The 19,673-nt window shown below is 40.4% G+C and overlaps 2 protein-coding genes across 5 annotated transcripts; one reads left to right on the top strand and one right to left on the bottom strand.

Annotated features, from left to right (window-relative positions):
• Positions 1–137: 137 nt before the first annotated feature.
• thoc6 (THO complex 6) lies at positions 138–5,207 on the top strand. Its single transcript, XM_026367282.1, has 13 exons — positions 138–265; positions 1,692–1,783; positions 1,885–1,949; positions 2,169–2,272; positions 2,532–2,569; positions 2,687–2,735; positions 3,160–3,231; positions 3,517–3,619; positions 3,707–3,756; positions 3,981–4,043; positions 4,398–4,508; positions 4,727–4,855; positions 5,003–5,207. The coding sequence occupies exons 1-13, from the start codon at positions 251–253 to the stop codon at positions 5,081–5,083; spliced, it is 972 nt and encodes a 323-aa protein (XP_026223067.1). The 5' UTR covers positions 138–250; the 3' UTR covers positions 5,084–5,207.
• Positions 5,208–5,423: 216 nt separating this feature from the next.
• On the bottom strand, positions 5,424–19,619 carry med15 (mediator complex subunit 15). Of its 4 annotated transcripts, none has more exons than XM_026362649.1 (18): positions 19,444–19,619; positions 17,590–17,677; positions 17,428–17,479; positions 15,524–15,547; positions 15,200–15,364; positions 14,754–14,974; positions 13,359–13,823; positions 12,356–12,478; positions 10,739–10,900; positions 9,806–9,924; positions 9,270–9,397; positions 8,964–9,098; positions 8,497–8,560; positions 8,330–8,396; positions 8,081–8,238; positions 7,577–7,743; positions 7,387–7,485; positions 5,424–7,057 (listed from the first exon to the last, which is right to left on the bottom strand). In XM_026362649.1, the coding sequence occupies exons 1-18, from the start codon at positions 19,509–19,511 to the stop codon at positions 6,921–6,923; spliced, it is 2,442 nt and encodes an 813-aa protein (XP_026218434.1). In that variant the 5' UTR covers positions 19,512–19,619; the 3' UTR covers positions 5,424–6,920. The 4 variants fall into 4 exon arrangements, with proteins under 4 accessions (XP_026218434.1, XP_026218443.1, XP_026218452.1 ...); XM_026362658.1 differs by having other exon boundaries at positions 12,356–12,475; XM_026362667.1 differs by lacking the exon at positions 15,200–15,364.
• Between the last annotated feature and the right edge of the window lie 54 nt (positions 19,620–19,673).

The following is a 19,673-nucleotide window of genomic DNA, read 5'->3' as shown; positions in this document are numbered from 1 at the left end:
TTTATTTAATGTAGTATTTGTTTCTTTTTTCAATTGTAATTTAAAATGTGAGCTATTTCCATGACCAAAACTCCTAAAAGCTACGTACATCCAGTACAACATGTCCCAGAATCCTTTGCGCTGGGCAATACGTCATATTTCGTCGTCTTTATTCTATGTTTTCCCTCTTTGCATCGTTCGCGTTTATACTAGTTTAATTCGTTTATTTCCACTTCACTTAGGGCAGTTTTGTGTGTTTGTATTCAGCAGAATGGGTCCCGTTGAGGTAAAGTTTATCATCTATATATAATATGTCGGTTCTTAAGTGTATTAAAGAAACTTAGAAACATGTTAGGTTAAAATCTGTTGTAGCTCTTGGCTAGTTCGTGCTTTGTGTTGCGTTGTTATCTAAAATGTGACCACTGACGTTAGCAAATCATATATTTGTAATAATTATTTAAAGGTAAAGTACAGAAAATGAACAAGCATGACGTTTTGTCGTTTGAAAATCTATTTTTGCTGTCTGATATCGCCTTCAGCGGACTAGAGAGACTTCAGCCAAACTCCGTTTATAGTTCTGCCTCATTTGGGTTTTACTGCTTATTAGTAGATGTGTTCATGTTTTATAAAACGTTCCTTCAAATGTTGTTGTTAAAGTGAATCTCCTGGTTAATTCGGGTTGGGGTGTAATAAGTTAGCAGACCATAATGGGGATTTTGTGTATAAGTGTATGGATGTTTTAAATTAGAAAATGGACTCTTATTCTTGTTGGATTTGAACAGCCTGTATCTCATTAATAATGTCATACTTTATTGATCAGCTTTGGGAAACTGTCACATTACCTCTTGATTATAATGTATCTTTGACAATATTTGAAGCACACGTGATGATCACTGTGATGGATCACTGAATAATGGCTGCATGATAATTTATTGCAGTATTATGGAGCTAAACAGATAAATTGACACGGTCGAGATTGATTGGTGTAGCTACCACATCAGTTGTTAATTTAAAAAAAACGAGTTTTCAGTTAGCATATCAGTATCAGCCACAATCATTATCTATCATCAGTATCTACTGATTTCTCGTATCATGGCCATATGAAATCATGCTTTGACTCCAAATCCTATTTTATGTACAAATCATTTGTATATAAATGTTTAGTGCATCAGTGTAAAAGCAGGAATTCAAGCTTCATTGATTATCAAAACAGTTCATTTTAATTTCATACATTGACTAATCACATGTCTATGTGTGTGGATATATCAATATTAATAGATGTCAGGATGGATGTGTTGTATGAATGAGTTGAAGGGTTTGAGAAACACTGAACCTTTTCTGTAAAGACAGCGTTTGATCTGTTTTACTTTGGCACCATCTGATGGTAGGATCAGTAATGACACTATAATATTTATATGTATACTTATATATATAAATATATACATATATGTTTATATTGTTGTTGGTATTTTATATGTTTATCTATCGACCTTAGCTGTCTCATTTTTAGAGGGTACCATAACTTTACGCAGCGGGTTTGTTCCTGTCAGTCAGATAAAGTGACAGGTTTCCCTCCCATATGTCTTCTCTGATGCTTCTTGTAATCAGCGTCAGCACAGGACCTCTATGTAAATGCAGTGAGTGACAATGTAACTTTTGATCCAGTGTAATAAAATCATGTTAAAAACCTAATGTTGTTTTTTTGTCCGCAGCTCCTCCACATGTCTGTTTTCTCTCAGAGTTTTTCTCCTTGTGGTCGATTCCTGGCAGCTGGAAACAACTACGGAGAGATTGCAATATTCAGGTCAGGCTGAAAAACCCCCTCACAGAACAACAAATTATCAGAGTGAAGGTGTAATGTGTAACTAATGTGTAATTATTAATGATCGTTTTCAACTGTTCCAGCCTGTCTGCAGCTCTGAGTCCAGATGCGACCAACCTGAGTCAGAAACCTGTTTTATTGTTCACTGGTATGTCATGAAGTTAATCTTTCTCTGTCCTGTAACCCAGCATTTAAACAAATGCAGCTTTTTGTGAGCAGCTGGGCTGTTAAAATGTCCAAAAATAGTTTTGAAAAACCCATTCTAGTTTCTTAAAGCCCAAGTCGAAATCTTGAAATGACTTGTTTTATCCAACCAGCAGCCCAGAACCTGAGGTTAACACTCCTTGTCTACTCTTCTACTCTGTAGCTCATGAGGGTCCGATCTTCTCACTCCTCTCCACTGACTGTCACCTCCTGAGTGCAGGAAATGGAGAAATCAGCGCCTGGAGCTGGACTGAACTCATCAAGAAGGTACAGATCACTGTAAAGGACAACTTCTTTTTTTTTTTTTCAGGTCAACAAAAGCACCTGTTTGAACCTGCGGGTTTTAAAACAGCCCTGAAAATATGTGAATCCATCCTTTAAATATAAACCAAAGACACTACTCATTACTACAAAACACATGTAGCACACGTAGACTGATGCTGATGCTGTGCTCTGTGCATCTAGTTCAAAAAGCTCCACTGTCGTTCTTTGTCTGATATCTGTATTTGGCTTTTTGTTTTCTCAGAACGCCAAACCTTTGTGGACAAGAAGACCAAACTACAAGTGAGAAAGAGCACACATCATGATTTGTCTTAGTTGCTGTTTGCTTTTTATCTGTCGTGGAGAACACCACCACTTATTGCCCCTACTGTTTATTTGTGCGTCTTTTGTTTTTTACAGATCCAGTCTGGAGATCCCAGAGATCAACTCAATGATCATAAACCCCAGAGTGCGTAGAGATACAAACAACAGACACATTATATACTGATCTGAAGCAGGGCTGCAACTAACAGTTACTGTGTTATGAACTTTAATTAACCATTGTACAGTGTGTATAAAGTACATGTTAGAGTTAACATTAAAGTGCTTTAGTCTCTAAAACTACACTACGTTAACAGCTGATTCCAACAATACAAAAACTTACAAAAAAGTTTTTTTTTTTATCATCCAGATTTTGATAAGCCTGTGAGTCCTTCAGTAGTGTAAATGTCGAGTTCCAAAACTGATTTATATAATATATTCATTATAGATATCTATATTATCTATTACATTCATTATAATACATTCAATAAATTCAAGAATGGGTTAATTTGCTATCTAATTGATAATAATTGGTTCATTCTGCTTTCTTTTTCTCTGTTTCTATGTTTCAGGACAACAGTCTTGTAGTCGGTGGAGGAGACAACAACATCCACATCATGGACCTGGAACATGGAGCCTTCAAGGTCTGTCACATTTAACAGGACGGGTTTACCTCTGCTGCCCTTTAATGTTTCAGACATTTTGGAGAACAGACATTTTCAAAATCATGTTGAGAGCTGTTTCGATGTCTTATTAAACATTTCTTAGTTCAATAGACTTAGTTCTTAGTTATAAAGTTATATGATGTTACTGGAAACTAGAACATGTTTTACAGAAATCGTGACCCTGCTCCTGTCTGAAAAAAGTAATTTAACATCGAGGCAACATTTTGTGGATTTATTTGTTAATCACCTCATGTTTCTGCTCAGTCGGTCCTTCACGGCCACTCTGACTATATTCACTGCATCACTGTGCGAGAGAGGGAGGGAGAGATCCTGTCAGGGGGCGAGGACGGAGCTGTGAGGATCTGGGGTGAGTGACGGAGGACATGTTGACCAGACCATCAGAAAACACAACAATAAATGGTTCAAATAACGCTGTTTCTCTCCTGTCGCACAGACAGCAGGACGGGACAGTCGGTTCACTGCATCGAGGTCTACAAGTACGAGGTGGGACGACTAAAAAACACAGGAGATGTTTGACAGTGTGTTTACTTTATCCTTCATTTGCAAGAAGTATTTGAAAGTTAAAAGGGAAGTAAATCGTATTTCTGACCTGAAACCAGCAGTGTAATAATACACATAAGTACTTCTGAGTGTAATTACTCAAATAAATACACTGAGATGCCTCTGTATGTGCAGCTCACCTGTAGTTACTGTCTGCTGTGTTGCAGGACTGTGCACGGCCTCAGTACGGGAAATGGATCAGTTGTGTGACCACAGACTCTGACTGGATGGTAAGAAAACAGACACTGAATATATCTTTGGTCAGATCTTCCTTGTTTTGTATTTGTTCCCTCAGTTTCTAAACGTCACGCAACTACTTTTACCATTATTATTAATATAACCGTGCAGGTGGATGGAGGCTTTGATGGAGACTATGCAGTTCCTCACACTTGCTGATATAGTCACAAAATGTAATTTTGGAAAAGAAAAATAACAGCAATGTGATTATGGTGCATTCAGGTGCTCCTGGTAAAAAGAAAATATTTTATTGACAGTTATGCAGCCAATGTTTTGTCTTGGCTGTTCCTGCTGAACTGATATTGACTTAATATCACTATGAAATAAGTGTTTATTATTTCCTACAGCTCTGCGGTGGAGGTCCATCTCTGTCTCTGTGGCATCTCCGCTCTCTGTCTCCGACTTCCGTCTTTCCTCTGACAGGTTGTCAGAGACAGGCCGCCTTCTACCAGGACATGGTGAGATACTGAGTGTGCCGACGTTCGTGTTGTACCAACGTCAAGACTCAATTACAACTCGTAAACCCTTTTTAAACACACGTAAAGACACAGCAGAACTTTTCACTGTGTGTAAACTGGTCTCATCTTTTAAACTATGTAAAGGTGAAGATTCAAGAGCATAAACAATTTATTGTATATTAGTGTTGACCCGTCTTTGTTCCCCCCTCCTGTTGTAGATCCTAGCTGTAGGTGAAGGTCCATTTGTGTCTCACTGTCTGCTGGGTGGAGAGGTCAAAGCTGAGATCCCCTGTACACCACAGAGCCTCAACACCCTGCAGCTCAACACCAACAGCACCGAGCACCGGGTAAGACTTTAAACGCAGCACCATATCCACTCTGAGGCACACATCCCGAGATTGGGCAGACAGCTGAGCCCGTTTTGTTCAGGCTGTGGTGTTGAAGTCAAATTCATCTGGCTCACTTCAAAGTAAATGCGTGTTCTGTCTGTGCAGGTGCTGACAGTGGGAGGCAGCAGCGATCACATCGACGTGTTCACCAACCTGTCGTACAGAGCGTTTTCACTCAGCTTCTGAACACACACAGCGGGTGAAGTGGTGTCATGTGTGAATGTGTGTGTGTCTGAAACTTGAAGCTCAGCATGTGTTTTGGCGGCTTTTGTACCATTAATTCTGAAGATAATAAACTATTTTTATCTGGTTTTACACAAAGTCTTATTTTTTTATAAGATAATCTAATCACTAAAATCCACTTACCAGCTTTTAGGGTCAGCTTTTAAATTATAACAGAATTTATAACAAATCATTTTTAAGGATTCATTCTGGATGTTGATACTGTGTAAAATTTCTGTATATTTGTTTTTAATGTGTCCATCAGTGTAACGGCTCAGTGGCTGAACAGTAAAAACTGACTCTAAACAGTTGAACAGAAATTTTATTTATCACAGCAAAAAATAAAATAAACAATAATAATAATAATAATAATATACTTTCACTTTGAAAACCAAAGTGTACAAGTTTTAGAGTTTGTCTGCACATTAGCGCTCTTCTGTAATATGAAACAGAAATGACATCTCAAACAGAAACTTATTCCCACTAAATAATGAACTGAGGAAGCAGAATATATATTGGGATAAATGACAGTTGAGCAGTTTCCATATTGGTCTGTTAATACTTTCCCTTTGTGTGTTCTGTCTGTGCGCTTTAAACCAACCTGCTACTGCAGACACATGCATGTATAAATATTAGCTACAAGCAAACTGTAAAACTCGTGGTTCTGACTAATGACCTGTTGAAATCAGCTAGAGCTAGTGGGTACAGAGAAACACTGACTAATAACAGCAGCTGACAAAAACTGGAAAGCATGCTTGAAGATCGATGGTTTCCAGGTGTAAACAAGTGAATTGCAAAAGTCCTAATTCACCCAGAATCCAAGAGGAATATGAGGATCCCACTACACGACATCAGACTGATGCCATGACTTACTGGCAGTCATGGGCGAAGTACCAGCACATTATTAGTGGCAGTTAAAACAGCTCTAAAATATATGGATGAAAACCATATCCAGGTACTTTTAAAGGTTCCCTCTGGAGTTTAACCTTAGTTTTACCTTGAAGCAGTTTTTCTGAATAAGAGGGTTCCTGTTTTGTGGCACATGGCTGTTGATGGTTTCACATTCTCCACTGATCTATAAACACACAGCAATGCAACAAAGACAGGAGAAAACTACAGCAAGCAAGTCGATCTAAATATTCCTGGATTTAAAATGTTTAATGAAAAAGAAAATCTACTCAGTTGTTGATGAGACAGTGAAGGTAAACAGAACTCCACAGGGAGCTTTAATTTGAAGGCAGAGGGAGGCCTTTTTGTTCTGGAGGTGTCTGAAGTGATCTTAGGAATCCTAAAGCCATTCTTGGGGTAAATAATGCTCCTTTAATCCTTGATTCTTGGTGTGAAATAGTGAGATTTAGAAAACCTAGAGGAGATTCTAGGTTTTTATATAGTGGTTGTAAGTGGTGCTGAGGTAAGAGGAGTCCTTTAAATGGTTCTAGATATAAATGCGGAGGTTATTTGTGTCCTTCAGGAGGTTAAGGTGCATCCCAAATTTTAAGTGAAGAAGGTCCGCAGACATTCTCAAGCTCTTTAAAGGTGTTGACAGTCTTGAGTGTGTCGAGAGGGTTTTTAAAAGTTCTTGAGGAAGTTTATTTCGGTTGTTGATGAGCTTGTTAGGGAAGGTTCCTTAGGACATTAAGGAGGTTCCAGGCAGCTTTGATGTGGTTCTTATAGGAAACAAGAGGTTCATTCAGTCCTTGAAAAAGTTCTAGTAGTGGGAGCGTGTGTCAGAGTGGGTGTTAGTAAGGATAAAGTTAGTATGGCTGCAGCAGGTGATATCAGGTGAGGAGGGAGCGATGCTTCAGGCTGCAGACAGACAGGCCTGGCGGACGCTCTGAGCCCAGGTGTTGAGCAGCTCTGTCACTGAGTGTTTGTCTGGCAGCTGCAGCAGTTTGGACGTCATGTTCCTGTGGACCGTCTGCAGGAAACTGTTCGCACCTGATAAGACAGACAGGGAGAAGCAATCAAAACGGGTTCGGCAGATTCCAGTGTCAGACATTCACTGTGTCTGTTCATTTAATAGCTACAGTCTGAGACACTGATTGTCTGATATAATCATTTTAATTCTTTACTTTATATCTAATATGAACTTCATATATTTTCTATTTTCTTAATTTATTGTTATTGTTGTGCTATGATTTATTTTTTCTTAAATCTGACTATAACAATATGATATACACATGGATCCCTTCTTCTCCCCTCTCTTACATAAGTATATAACCAGAAACAACAATGTTTGTCTACAGCCGCCTGTGCTGTTGCCTCACCGTACTGCTCTCCATCGTCGGCCCAGTAAGGACTCTGATCAGGATAGTCAGCAGGAACACTGAGCTGCAGAGGTGGAACACTGGGGAGGTTTTTATCATCTGACAACAAAATGAACACACAACAAGGTTAAACATCCTACTTGGTCGTATTAGTGGAACTCATTTAGGCTCAGTCAGTCTCCACTCTCACCAAGTTTGCAGACGAGGTGCACGGTGCCATTGTTGCTGCAGTAGGAAGGATCCAGATTGACCAGGAACTTGACATCGAGGCGAGCCACCTCCCCCTGCAGGATGTTGGGGATGGTGTGTCGCTCGTCCTCTTCGTGGTTCCTCTTCCGACCAGAGATGTTGGGACCCCTGAAGAGGAAGCATACATCAATCACTACTGTTCTTTAAACAGCTGTTCACTGTTTCACGTGACCTCAGAATGTTTAATGACAAAACTACCTCACATTAATGCTGCATTAACTCCTGTGTAAAGATATTCCTTCAGTAAAGAATGCTAGCTTTCTTATTTTTCAGATGTTATTTTTCTACTTTGTCAAATCTGCTTTACTTCACCCAATACAGTAGAGGGGAACAGACAGTTTGTGCTGCCAACGGCTTTAAACATGACCTTTAAAGCATTCAACAGCTAGTTGCTCTATGACTATATGATGAACTGAGCCTCTCTTTGACTCTGAATGTGACCTACGTGATGGGAGGTCCGTGGATGGCAGTCATGGCGGGAGCAAAGGTTCGGTACAGAGAGTGATTGAAGACTGGAGAGCGGATGTTGGCCATGACAGCATCCAGCAGCGGCTGACACAGATACTGCTGTTTGGTGGCTACTGGAGGGGGCGGGGGTGTTGGCTGAAACAGCACGGGCAAACTCAGGATGAAATATGATATCAAAACAAACAAAATTGTAGTTTCAAATGGCAAAAGAAGCAGAGGTTCTTACTACAGCCATGTCATTCTTCAGTTTCTCTAAAGCGATTTCACATTTCTGCAGAGTCTTCAGAGGACATCTGCAGGACAGAGGACACAGGAGACAATTACAGAGGAGTTCACCGTGAATCACTGAGCTGACTACAGCGAGGTAAAACTGACTACAACTCAGTCTTTTACCTGGTGTTTGGATCCGTCAGGATGTTGAGCAGACTCTTCATCTTACTAAGATCCTTCTTTCTGTCTGTTAACAGAAAAAGAAAATCCACTTTTGTTGTATACATGATGTACAATGACAATAAAGGCCATTCTATTCTATTCTAAAGAGCAAAAAGGGAAATTTAAAAATATTTTATGTCTTTACTAAAAAGACGTAACAGAGACATGGAACTGCAGGTTGCTAACTGCTGCTTCTATATATTGAATAATCTGACAATTATCAATTCTTCTGTCTATTAAGTGCCTGAAACTTGAAGAAATTGTGCCCATTATAACTTCAAATAGTCCAAGGAGACTTCTTTAAATGTCTTGTTTTCAGTCCAACACCAAAAAACTGAAGTCTGACGTTTTACTAGAGAAAACAGCAGTTTTACAACTAATCATACATTTTCTGTTAATCATCTAATCACGTCAGCTCTAATAATGACCTTCATTTTTGTCGATCTTGTTGATCATCCTGCGGAGAGGTTCGATGTATTTGGAGAGCTGTTTGAGCTTCTCCATGTACTGCTGGTCCTCTAAAGATGTTGCTCCGGCCGGACTCATTACTGAGCTGGGGTTACCTGCGACAGGAAATGACAGCTAAACTGAAATAAAGAGTCTAGAACCAAAGATTTTCAGGTGATTATTTTTTGTTTGACCCCCACTCTTCCCTTACATATACCACCCTACTATGTCTGTTTAAATTGTGTGTTGCTATTGCATTTGTCGTTGCTCTATTTTTGTGCATGTACCTGGAGTATTGAGAGGTCCAGGGGAGGGGACTCCATAGTTTTGTGGGGTTCTGACGCTGGCGGGGCTCTGTGAAGGCTGAGGGGACGGGCTGGGCTGGAAACCCCCTGGAGATGGAGTGGGACCCGAGCTAAGATAAGAAGCAGGAAACATAAGAATAATACATGCTTAACCACATACTCGCCATGTGGAACCAGCAGCGCTGTATCACAGAGGATTTATCTCCAGAATAGAATGTGGCGTTGGGATTTGTCCCTAATGAAATACAAATAAATCAGGCATCATTCTAATACTTTCTATTCCACTTTAAGGATTTCTAAACTGTCATCCAGAGGGCGGGCACTACCATTCAGAATAAGGATTGTGAGACGGATCATATGGTATGAGGAAAGAAAAGTTAATTTGAATTAAAGTTCAAAGAAACATGCAGCACATGAACCTGCACTGCAAGCAGAGCTAAGACACAGCTGGTGTTGGCGGTTTGTTTCAATTGAAGCTCTGAAGATTAGAACCATTCAAACGTGAACTCCTGTCATACCTGGCTGAGTTTGGCTGTGAACTGGGGGGCTGTGGTGAAGGCTGTGGTGGAGGAGGCATCGTATGTGGCGTCTGGACCTGCACCGGTGATGGCGACGACATCATTGTGTGCTGCTGTACCTGTGGAGGGGATTAGACGGAAGAGAAGGCAAATTAGCCAATCACAAGGGGATTTGTTTAACATGGATAAGTCATGTCGGGCCAATATGGATTGCAACTGGCTATAACATCAACTTATCTGCTATTTATTTTCTTAATTAATCATTAGGACTGTGTAACTTTATTCAGTAAATATGCATGCAATGTGCATTCCAATACCCCACAGGACAAGGTGATCTAATATTTTGTTTTGTGCAGGAAAGGGTCCAAACCTAAAAATGTCCTGTTTGTTTTACTAGAGAATAAAGAAATTCTCTTCTGGAACGATATGGGGTGAGACTCAACAGACTAATTAATTCTCTAAATAGTTGAATGCCAGAGCACTATAACCTCTAGCAATAATATGGAAGCTGCTGCGTGTAGCTTGACAGATGAAACCTTGGGCAAGAAATTGCAAAGCACAAGCACTTCTGCTTCTTTATCTTGTTCCTTCGCTGTACTAATTCAAAGTGAGTGAGTCATCTGTTGATTAGCTGCTCACCTCTCTCATCTGGATCTTAACAGCTTAACAGAGTCGGAGGACAAAGTTTATAGAGAGTTTAACTATATTTCTAAGTGTTTGGTGATATTTAGCTCAGGCTTTATTCAAATGTTTTATGATCACTCACACACACAGATCATTTTTTTGTCTTAGTCGTGTGTCGGACCTTAAAAAGGTTTAAGCAGCAGCACATAATAAAGTGAAGACACTGAACATTGACAGACAGAAGCACAGTGTGGACAAGACAGGGACACTGACATGCCAGAGATCAAGGCTTATACTAGGAATAAATACCTGTGGTGTCATTGTCTGTCCTCCCACTGCAGCAGCAGCAGCAGCAGCGGCAGCGGCAGCAGCAGCGGTGGCAGCAGCAGCTGCAGCATTTGGAGAAGGGATGGAGGGGTTGAGGGTGGCTCGAGGCAGCCGGGGAGGAATCTGCATCCCAGGACGAACCAACTTCAGAAGATGACACATAACAGAGACATAACAGGACAGGTGAGCAGAGAGGAGGCAGACGGACACTGCAGCGCGCACACACACACATACACACACAGACAGATGTCAGCTCCAGATTGGAGGACAGATACAAAATGCCTAGCTTCCTGATCACCCTGAACTTGTACTTGTGTGGTTGGAAATGCAGTTGGTACTGTGACTGTTGTGTGGTTGAAGTTGTAATAGTCTAAATCTAGAGGAGCAGAGTATGACTACTCACACTTAAGAGTTAACGCTATGCAACTGTTTCACTGTGATTATGTGCCAGCTTAAACCCAAGCCTAACCATAAAATCAATACCAAGAGGAATGCAACATTTACTTCAGCCATGATTACTAAACATGTAAGGAAATACACATGTGTAGATTCACCGTCTTCACTGTGAAGTTATCATTGGGAATAATAAACTCTAATATAGGAATATAAATGTCCTGTAAATATCTGCACCAAAGACCCTTTTGTTTGTTTACATTAAAACTCTTGGCCAGTCATTATGCATTGACAGCAATTTTGTGAAACACAAACTTAAATTTAGAATGCATATACTTCTAATATGGACAAAATAATCATACTGGCAACTGTTTTTGCTTTTTCAAACAGGCTACATTCTAAATATATTTAGTGCACAAGTGCATAACAGAACATTTCACAACAAAATAACATAGTACTAACAGCATGATAAACAACACTGTAATAAACTGTCTTTAAAACAGACAACATTAAATAAATAAAATGTAACCCAAATTCTAGTCATAACAATAAATAAACTTTAATGCACTCATTTTCTTTTGATTGGACTTTTGATTTCAAAGTTGCCCAAACACTGCCCTTCCCAAAAAAAATGTCACCAGCTGGATTTAACTAATCAAATAGGTAAGAACCTCCCACTGGATAATTACTAGATGGATAATTATTTTTCAGCTGGCAACAAGTTATTTAACCCTTACTGAGGCAGTGAGGAGCTTCTCATTTCTTAAACAACCATGTCTGAAGACATATTCTGTGGTCGTGGAAAACATGTTAATCTTCAAATTATTGGCATCCAGCAAAGAAAACATCTAAGGAGATTGTTGAAACTACTAAAAATGGGTTATGAACTGTCATGTGGTCTAATGAGTGCAGATTTACCCCGTTCCAGATTGATGGGATCAGGTTAAGAAAAGCGACACTATGTCCAAAGAATGACATCAGCTGACTACCTGAATATACTGAATGACCAGGTTATTCCATCAATGGGTTTTTTCCTCCGTAATGTCACAGACATATTCCAATATGACTGGCTAAAATGGTACAAGAGTGGTTCAGGGAGCATGACAACCAGAGTCCAGACCTTTACTCCATTGCCTCAGAATCATGTGATTGGATTTTGAGCTTTTACACATAAAGCACCTACGCTTGCAGTGGCACCAGTCTCACCTGACCAGGTCCAGTGGCTGCGGCTGCGGCTGCAGCTGCGTTGAGCTGTGCCTGTGCTGCTGCCTGCTGGGCTTGCTGCGCTGCTTGCTGTGCCTGCTGCTGCTGCAAGGCTGCACGGGCCTGCTTTCGCGCACACACACACACACACACACACACACACACACACACACACACACACACACACACACACACACACACACACACACACACACACACACACACACACACACACACACACACACACCAAAGCATGCAAGCAGAAGAATAGATAAGCAAGACTGTAAGTTGGAACTGTAACCCTATGTTGTGTTTTCTAACCACTAAAGAAAGGGACTAAAGAAGCACTATTTCTCCTTTTACTTTATCAGTCCTGACACTGGATCCACTTAATACGGTTAACATGGGGGCCAATATGATGGGCACAATTTTAACAAGTGAACCATTTTTACTTGGGGAAGAGGTGGCCCCAGACAGCACTATATGAAGAAGACAAGCCAGCTGACGAAGTGTGATGCTTTGGGTAATGTTCTGTCGGAAAACCTTGAGCTCTCGCATTCATGTGGATTTTACTTTGACATGCTTCACCTACCTACCTAAACATTGTTGTAGACTAAGTAACTGAATTCCTGGATGGCAGTGGCCTCTTTTCTAATAATGTGCCCTGTGACAGCATAACAATTGTTCAGTAATGTTTAGACAAGAATAGAAAGGAGTTCAAAGTGTTGCCTTGGCCTCTTGGAGTCCATGCCTCAACAGGTCATTGTTGTTTTGGCAATCTAAAGGTGGCTGTGTGCAGTATTAGGCAGGTGGCATTAATGTGGTGCAGACTGGTGTATAACTCCTATCGGTCAGACGGAACTAAAGAATCACTCTGAACACTGAACACTGAAGAGTTTAACAAAATGAAACGGATAGGCCTGATATGAAAAAGATTTTACAAGGTTTCATGAAGTTAAGGTGCAATAGGTATGCCACTGTTCTGCAGCAACCTCCTCAATCTCACCTGGAAGGCCTGGAGTTTGAGCTGGTGCTGTTGCTGTTGCTGACTAAGTGAGTTGATGGAAACATGCTGAGCAGACGTCATCTGTCCAGGCAGAGACTGAGGCACCATGCCAGGCTGCTGCTGCTGTGAGTGTGGAGGCATCTGACCTGGCTGAGCCTGAGCCTGCTGCTGAACCATGTGCTGAATGGCCTGGGCCTGGGCCTGAGCCTGAGCCTGTGCCTGTGCCTGAGCCTGGGCTTGAGCTTGGGCTTGAGCTTGGGCTTGAGCTTGGGCTTGGGCTTGAGCTTGAGCTTGGGCTTGGGCCTGAGCCTGAGCCTGAGCCTGAGCTTGGGCCTGGGCCTGGGCCTGGGCTTGAGCTTGGGCTTGGGCTTGAGCCTGCGCTTGGGCCTGCGCTTGAGCCTGAGCCTGCTGTTGCTGAAATTGCAGCTGCGCCATCTGTTGCTGCTGAATCCTTGTCTGGTGCATCTGAAGAGAAAGGGAACACACAGTGTCTTGATTTATGAACATACATGTAGCATACATCATATCACATTGGGTAGAAGGACTGAAATCCAATGAGCCCAGGTGATCGTTCTTCATACTATACAAATACATACAAGTGCATTTTATAAGAGTGTTTTCAAATTTTTTGACTCTAGTATTTGTTTTAATTTGGCTGGATTTGTTGCTACATAGCCACCCACTCTCTGAATATTATACTTAAGCTATACTTAAACTGACTAGGAGAGTGCTATAGCCATCCCAGATCTAAAACAACTGCAGTGATCTCAGACCAGCTGTTCTGACAAGCAAATGTGCCACTGTGGAGTGACAAACTGAGACAACATAAAGATGGCTCAGTAAGAAATCAGTGAGTCAGTGAACTTCTCTTCAAAGTTATCTTACACTGTTGAGGGGATGGAGTAGTGTGGTGATTCAAAGTTAATTCAAAGCTGCGTTATTGCCTACTATCCTCTTCTCTCTCTGCTCTCCACTCATCCCAACCTGGGTCTGCTGCAGGTGTTGCCCAGTGCTTGCTTGGGGGATTGTTGGATCCTCTTTGTATAATTTTATAGGGTTTTGACATTATTATATGAAATGCATTGAAATGATGCTGCAGTGATTTGGCACTATATAAATAAATTAAATTAAGATGAATTGAATTCCTCTTTTTTTGGTACTTGATAAAAATCTGAACCTTAGATGATCCGATACTGGTCCCATTTGTTATTCATGCATGGTACCTGTCATACACATAGCACAACCAATGGCCCAAATGACAAAGCTGGTGCTTCAGGTAACTAGAAACATTGGCTCCCAGTCAGCATAGTTCAGATGAGGATGTTCAATAGATGCACTGAAGTATAATGTATAATATTGTATTCAACACATAATTATGTTAGCATTGTTGTGTACCGGGTTCTGCTGCTGCTGATTTTGGGCCTGCTGCTGCTGGTTCTGGTGCTGCTGCTGGAGCTGCTGATTCTGGTGGTGTTGCTGCTGCTGCATCCTCAGCTGCTGCTGTACCTGAAACTGCTGCTGCTGAACCTGCTGGAACGGCTGGAACTGCATGGGCTGCGGCTGCTGCGGTTGTGCCTGTACAATTTGTTGCATCGGCATCTGACCTGGACCACCAACTGCAGAACAAGAAGAAGATGAAAGACTGACCCAGTGTACAGCTAAAATTAGTCTAAAGAGAAGCTCTGGAACCTCACACAACACAAACAACGTGCCAAAGCGGAGACCGAAAATAAGACCAGCTCTGATGACAAAATACACTGTTTAGATGCAGCCAGCGTCTACTGAACACTCTGAAGATGTTCCTTTACAGCACACACACCACACGGAGGAAACACACTCACTGGCTTGTGGGTTTCCAGCCACCCCAGCCATGGCATGCTGGCCTATCTGCATCGGCCCTATGGCCCCCATGCCACCCACTGGCGCACCAGTGGGGCGAGGCCCCATGCCAATGGCGCCTGGGCCCCCTCCAACCCCTGTCAGGTTAGTCAGGGCATTCATGGGATCTAGCAGAAGGGTAGACAACAGACAATATTACGCAGCTCCAACATGCACGGCAGAAATCATGAACACTATGAGTCTGGTAGTGACAGGTCCAGCAGAGGACAGAACCGAGCAAAGAAAAAAAAAAAGAAAGTGAATGAAAGAGAAAGAAGTCTACTTACCTGGAGCTCCAAGGGCCTTCTTGTCTGTAAAAAAGTCAGAAGTTATAATTACACTTGCACTGAACTCTTTTTAATCATAATTTTCCAATCATTTTTAAACACTTATTTCTAGCTGCAGACAACTATAACATTTTGGATCAAGTCAAGTCAAGTAAAGAAGCTTTATTGTCATTCCAACCACATATAGCTGAAGCAATACATAGTGAAATGAGACAACGCTTCTCCAGAACCAAGGTGCTACATGATGAATTACAATCTGGTTTTACGCAAACATCACAGTACAGACCGCCCTACCGATGGTAACTAATGACATTTTATTGGCCTCTGACGTTAGTACTGCTTTTGATACAGTAGACCACCACATTTTGTTGGATCGGCTAAAGCACTCGGCTGGTTCTCTTCATACCTGTCCAACAGATCATTTTGTGTTACCGTTAATAACTGCAAGTTATCTTTTTCTCCTGTGAAATTTGGAGTCCCACAAGGTTCAATGCTGGGGCCAATCTTGTTCTCTTTGTGTATGCTCCCTTTGGGACATATTATTCGTAAACACAGTGTTTGATGACACTCAGCTGTACTGCCCCTTTAAAATCTTTGACCATGGAGGACTGAGTTCCTTACATGAGTGTATAAATGAGATAAAAAGCTGGATGGCTCAAAATTTCCTGCAGCTGAATTTTGACAAAACACAAATACTTGTTATCAGTCCACAACATATAGACACACATTTTGCCCTGCACAGATTCTCTCCTGCAGTGGGGTTAGATAATTCTAAGCCCACTGCAAAAAGTCTTGGTGTTTGGTTTGATAGTAAACTCAACTTTGAGACTCATGTCACAAAGCTTGTTCAGGTATGTTTTTATCACCTTAGAAATATCTCCAAAATACATTCAATTGTTTCATTTCATGACACTGAAGTAATCTTACATGCATTTATTTCCTCATGCCTTAACTATTGCAACAGTCTGTTCACCTGTCTCAGCCAGAAATCTATTAATCGGCTCCAGATTGTTCACTCTTAACTACCTTCCTACACTGGCTGCCAGTATGTTTCAGGGTTAATTTTAAGATTTTATTAATAACTTTTAAAGCCCTGCATTGCCTTTCTCAGAGCTATATATCCCAGCTTTTAAAGCCTTATGAGCCTGCATATAGCCCGAGTTCCTCTGGTAGAAATCTTCTGTATGTCCCTGATGTTACAATGAAAACTGGAGGTGTCAGAGCCTTTTCAGTTAGAGCCCCTTAACTCTGGAACAGCTTACCCGAGGAAATAAGATCAGCTGATTCAGTAGACGGCAGATGGCCGTTTAACTTGAGCCTGGTTCTGCTGGAGGTTTCTTCCTCTAGGGTGAGTTTTTCCTCTCCACTGTTTGCCTAGCGCTTGCTCAAGTTGATCTTGTTGGGCTACATGTGATTTTGTCTCTTTTGTGAAGCACTTTCTAACATATGTTTAGAAAAGTGCTCTATGAATAAATGTATTATTATTATAATTATTTCCCCATCCTAGTACATATAAAAATACTATTTAATTAGAAGTGTATCATACCTTCCTTGATAACAATAAAATATACGTTTTTATGTGACATAAGTGTCATTTGTAAACAAAGCCATCTTGGCTTCTGACTCTACACTACACAAAGAGACCCCAATAAAGGCCATAAACCAAAACACGTCAGTCGTATAATAAAGTTGTTCTCCATTCCAAAGGTGTGGCTGGAGATTTGACGCTTTCAATCTACACTACAGAAACACATGTACTACTCTGCTATAGTACGAGCCTCAGATCTTTCACTCTCTGTGTGGACTAAGAAATCATTAGTAACGTGCTGTGGTCAGTAAACAGAACAAAGGCAACACAGGAATCACTAGTGTTATTTTTTTTGGGTCTACTTTCAAACACTTACGGATGTCTCTGAAGTGTATGATCAGCCTTGCCACCAGAGATAGATACTCCTCCTGCAACAATAAATGAATAAATAACAATAAGTATGTAACTGATACACAGTTTATTATAATAAACACTTTAAAAGACTTCTAAAGTATTAAATGTTAGTACTAGTACTTACTCTGGTCTTAGCTTTGACATAAACATGATTCTCCATGTCTGTGCTTGACTTTGTGTGTGCGGTTCCTGCCTTTCTCATCGCCTCTTCACTGGAAGGAAACACATGAATCACATTCATTCATTCATCTTATAGAAAGAAACACCATCAAATAACACGTTGCATCTTTTTTCACATTCTCATATAATGAACATTGAACATGTATCAAGATACGCTGTTGAATATGTTTCAATTGTTTTTTAACAAAGAGTCACTCTTTAATGAGAAAATGTGACAAGTATAAATGCTGAACACTGACCACCACAACATTAAAACCATCAAGGAGCTGTAGTGCTGAGGCCGATCTGCGTTTGTCTAAGATATTAAAATAAATGACTAAATTATGTCCTATAAGTAAAACTTTGTAAATGCAGTTTAGCAATTAGCCAGTTTTCGTAAGTACCACACCTGAGTACAATTATTAAGTACTACTAAAGTGATAAGACAGTCAACATTTCTCTAAAATGGATTTATTTGGTACTTTAAGTATACACTACCAAGACAAAGTAAACATGTACAATCTTATGTATTTTATATTATTCAATCAAATGGCTGCAAACTGATCCCAAAACACAAAAAATAGCAATAATTCGTTTTTAAGCATATCTGAGCACAGAATAATGGGGTCAAATCGCGTTTGCATGTTAAGCTTTACTTTTGTTTCCCTGGATCCAAATACCTTAAACCTGGACTAATCAGTTGACAAGACTTCCAGTCCACTGCACTGCAACCTTTTCTTTCTTTCTTTCTTTCTTTCTTTCTTTCTTTCTTTCTTTCTTTCTTTCTTTCTTTCTTCCAGTTGCAGCATGTATCTGGAGACAGTGTCCACCTCCCAAAGAGATCTTTAACTTTTTGGCCAATACTCTCTTAATACTGAGAATTATCTGGATTTCTAAAGACAAGTATACATTGACAATTTTCTTATTAGAGCCGTTTTTGTTTGGCCATTTTTAATTAATGTTTACTTCAAAATCGACATGCCACTATCACTGTGGAGGAAAAAGCCAAATGACAACTCAAATTATGTGTTTGATGAACATGAACCTGTGTTTTAAAGAAGGGCATTAATGATCAATTAAAAACAATCCATACTTTTTTAAGTCTAGATGATAAGTTGTTAGAGATGACTTTTTGTTTTTGCTACCACTACTTTTGATGCTCCACTATTACTTAATCCAGCACTTGTTACTAGTAACTAAGTATCTGTAACAGTCTGTCACTATTTTACAGACAGAAATGTCTTGTATATTACCATTAGGTACAGTTTATGTTGTGATCATGAAAAAATGTAGCAGCTGTAGCACTGACTTTATTCTACAACTTTACATTTAAAACATATCTCTCTTTAAGCTGTAAGTCAGATTTTCTCACTTTTAGACTAAGATTATCACTATAAAAATCTTTATGCTAACTCTTACATATTAGTGTCGAGTCATTAACGTTATACAATGTCCACAGTCATGTTGGCTGAAGAAACAGTAACTCACACTAAATGAAGTAACAAAGAACATACGCAGCTGATAATGCCTATAATGAAATCTTATAGGATTTCCCATACGATTATCATTATTTTATTGTTAATTTTATTGAGGCCGAATAAAGACCAGACCCGAGCCGATCTTAAATGAAGCTGTGTGGTTTTGGAGACTCAGTCTACCTTGTTATTACTACGTAGTTTTAATTCATCCTATGTTTTAGCACGTTTTTGACGTAACGCTCTATTCAGCAGAGCTAACGTTAGCTTAGCTCAGGGATGTAGGAGAGAAACAGAGACTTAACTAACTCAAAACACAACCAAATTACTAGAAAATGTCTCACATCTGGGCCACGACTTTCTGTCGGAACTGGGGGCTCCTCCAGTCGCTGTCCGGTCCGGGAACCTCCATCTCTGAGACTATTTCTTTCTGGAGGAGTGTTTTTGAAGCGGTTTAATGTTTTTCCGTTCTTCCTTGTTCCGCTCTCGGGATAATGGCGGCTGCGCTGTGAGTGGGTGGATGGAGGAGTGTTGTGAAACACTACCGCCTCCTGCTGGACGGACTGTTTGTAGC

This window comes from Anabas testudineus, chromosome 8, assembly GCF_900324465.2.
Source record: "Anabas testudineus chromosome 8, fAnaTes1.2, whole genome shotgun sequence".
In the NCBI taxonomy this organism is placed as follows: domain Eukaryota; kingdom Metazoa; phylum Chordata; class Actinopteri; order Anabantiformes; family Anabantidae; genus Anabas; species Anabas testudineus.
This window is presented reverse-complemented; position numbering and strand designations above follow the sequence as displayed.

Coding starts and splice junctions, on each gene's coding strand:
- med15 (XM_026362649.1), bottom strand. CDS start 19,511: ATGGAGGTTCCCGGACCGGACAGCGACTGGAGGAGCCCCCAGTTCCGA. Junction 8,561..8,963: donor CAAGATCGACAAAAATGAAG/GTCATTATTAGA, acceptor TTCTGTTAACAG/ACAGAAAGAAGGATCTTAGT. Junction 8,239..8,329: donor TGAAGAATGACATGGCTGTA/GTAAGAACCTCT, acceptor GTGCTGTTTCAG/CCAACACCCCCGCCCCCTCC.
- thoc6 (XM_026367282.1), top strand. Junction 2,273..2,531: donor GGACTGAACTCATCAAGAAG/GTACAGATCACT, acceptor TTGTTTTCTCAG/AACGCCAAACCTTTGTGGAC. Junction 3,757..3,980: donor TCGAGGTCTACAAGTACGAG/GTGGGACGACTA, acceptor GCTGTGTTGCAG/GACTGTGCACGGCCTCAGTA.